The sequence below is a fragment of the Apis dorsata genome, unplaced genomic scaffold (assembly GCF_000469605.1).
Source record: "Apis dorsata unplaced genomic scaffold, Apis dorsata 1.3 scaffold_199, whole genome shotgun sequence".
Taxonomy (NCBI): Eukaryota; Metazoa; Arthropoda; class Insecta; order Hymenoptera; family Apidae; genus Apis; species Apis dorsata.
The window spans coordinates 49,291-52,351 of NW_006263483.1; the positions used below are offsets into that span (position 1 = coordinate 49,291).

Below are 3,061 nucleotides of genomic sequence, written 5' to 3' on the forward strand. Positions count from 1 at the left end.
TGATAACTACATTCTCTGAATAAGTACCTTGTTACGTATCGCGATAAGATGACTCGTTAATCAATAAATAAAATAAAATCGTATTGTGCTTATTAATATTCCGTTCAACGATATCAACGTGTTATCAAACCGTATTACCTTCCACGCTATTTTCACTTTAATCACGCGTGCGTACTTCGTGTTAGCGATACGAGCGAAGACAGATCTTGCGTTATCGTGATCAGAAAATAAAACAGAGAAAGAAGAAAGGAACAAACGTATCCGCGAATGTCAAACAATTTTCCACAATCCATTCTTCCAACCACGACAACATATTACTTATATTTCAATATCGCAATTTCCTTTCAAATTTCACTTCAAAATTCCAAGTTTCGGATCGAATAAAATTTCGAAATATTTCACATTCATATTTTTCATATTTAAAAATTGTCGAACAAGTCGATTGGACGAGCGATCCTTATCGCCGAGTCGGAGAACGAAGGAGCAGGAAGGAGGGAAGGGGACAGAGATCCGAGGGTAGCCGAGGTTCGGCAGCTCCGCGATACACTTTCGGATCCTTTCACTCGGATTTTTATTAGGAACTGTGAGCGTTAGCCGAAGCGTAATGGCGGCGTTGGACGCGGCAAGGACGCGGCCAGCTGAAAGGAGCGACGATAAAAGGAGGATCCGTTCGAAAGGCACGAAGGCAGGTTATCCCGGCCGCAGGACCGCTCGCTTTCGCCGCGTTTAAAACGGCCGTTCCCTCGGCGAATCTCTGCCAGCCAATCACGCGCCTCTAAACACGCGTTTCACGTATTCATTGTTTGTTGCAATCGGTGAAGATGTTGCGCGTGATCCATGACTTGGCGCGGATAAAAGTGAATTGCGTTTTGATATCGCGACTAGATACGATAGACACGCGTTTCTATACGTAATCGTAATATCGTTGGAAAAAAAATTTGATCACGTAATTGGCAAACTGAATTAATTTAATATATATATTTTTAAGTCAAATGGAAGAGATATAACGAGATTGTAAATTAAATCAATCGATTTAGACGGTGACACAGATTGGATCCAGCCATTCTCGTATTCAGAATCGTGCACGTAATGCGACATTGAATAAAGATTCGAGTAAAATATATATTTTTTTTTCTTTTGATTAATTTTCTATGATATCGTTATATCCCTTTTATATCGATATCTATAATCAGAAAAAAAATACACGCATCGATCAAATCAATGCGAAGAAGGGTATGTCGCAATTATTGCAATAAATAAGAATCTTAACGATATCGAATCATTAAATAGGATTATTGAATTGTGCGAAGAGATGATTCATAGAATTGAAATTGTAGAAAAGTTTTCTTTCTTTTTTTTAATTATAATTTTAAACCAGTATTATATTTGGTATCTAAGGAGGCTTTCGGAGGAAGATTAATTAGATAAGGGGGATTGAATAAACAAGTCGTTAATCTATTTACAAAGTATAGGAGATCACAGTGTCAAGAGATAAAACGATTCTACTTACGCCTCGCAGTATGGCTGTTTGTTGAAACCCTTGTACGTCCGCATGTTCAGGATCATGCCGCAGCCCTGACACTTGAAGCACTGTTTGTGCCATATCTGGAACAATTACATTTTGGAATTATAGCATTTTGTTTTTTACAAATATATATATATATTATCGAAACGATACGATTCTTGCAGAAAAAAGATTTTTGTACATTTTTGTGGAAGCGTTGTCTCGTTTGCGTATTTCACCCACGCCCAGGAAAGAAACATTAAATCGCGATTTCCCCGGGAAACAAAAGGCCTTTAATCGTGGCAATGCCTTTGTTTCATTGTTACTCATCGGTAGCATCTAAGGATAGCGTATATACGCAGCCTCCCAACATTGTCTTTCGGACGTGAAGATTTATCACGTGCCGACAACACAACCGTGCACTCTGACCCAACTATTCATTTTCTAATAGATAGACAAAAGCGTGAGATGTACGATCCTTTGATGCGATTCGATAAGATCAATCGATTATCCGAGTGGAAAAATTGAAAGATAATAATTATCCTTCTCGAGGATGCGATCGATTCGAAGAGAACAATTTAGAAAAAAGAAAAGAAAAAGAGAAAGAAATCGAAGAGATTTATTCTCGTGACACTATCGAATTAGAATTGAATTTTGCAGATATCGATCGATCGATCGAACGTTTCTTACAGCTGACCCAGAGATAACCGAAGGCCGCGATAGTTGCTGGTCGATAATTGGCAAGGCTACTGGTGATGTCAGATGTCGAATAAGGTCGTGGATCTCGGTGTAGAACGGCCATCGCGGGAAGGCCTACACCCGGAAAGAGAGAAATGACTCACGAGCATGTGAGTCAACTTTGATCGCGGTCAACAAAGGGTTATAATTATTCCTCGCGAACCGCCTTGTCTCTTGTGGAACGCTCTTTCTTTATTCTCCTCGAGTATCGTTGCCCGACACACGATCAACTATTCGATTCGAAACTTTCTCGAATTAAGTAAACAAGTAATTGAAATAACTTTTAACACGATCATTTCATACGATCTGTTTATTTTGCGAATGGAATAGATAAATGATTAATAATCGCGCGAAGTGAAATTTTTTATTTTTCGAATTGATTTGGATTCGCTATGTTTGGCAGACAGAAAGAGAGAGAGAGAGAGAGAGATGAAATTAAAAGTAAACAATACATGTAAAACGTATCTAAATTGATACAATCAAAATGAAATCTTTCAAAAAGAAAATTTTTATCCTTTATTAGCTATTTTGTAATCACCGTAAAAAAAGAGTAATTCCCATCTATTTCTTTTACGAGCCAGTTTCACCCAACACTTGTGCAATTATTTGCAAAACGTCGTAAAATGGCGAAGCAAAATTGATGAACCTTTCGAAAATAATCATTACGGTAATTAACGCGTAAAACGATCTTTCCTGGTTTCTAATCAAGTAGCGTCGATCGGATTTATTTACAGACGTAAAAATACACGATTATTATTCATCCATAATAATGAGAAGTGTTCACATAATAAAAAACGAAAAAAAAAAAAAAAAGAAAGA

At 37.5% G+C, this 3,061-nt stretch overlaps 1 protein-coding gene across 1 annotated transcript in view; it reads right to left on the bottom strand.

Annotated features, from left to right (window-relative positions):
• LOC102678580 (LIM and SH3 domain protein Lasp) overlaps nt 1–3,061 on the bottom strand; it is a 24,334-nt gene that overhangs the window by 14,506 nt on the left and 6,767 nt on the right. Inside the window, exon 2 of the mRNA XM_006614846.2 lies at nt 1,511–1,605. Within this exon, the coding sequence (XP_006614909.1) occupies nt 1,511–1,605 (95 nt within the window). The remainder of the gene's footprint in view (nt 1–1,510; nt 1,606–3,061) is intronic.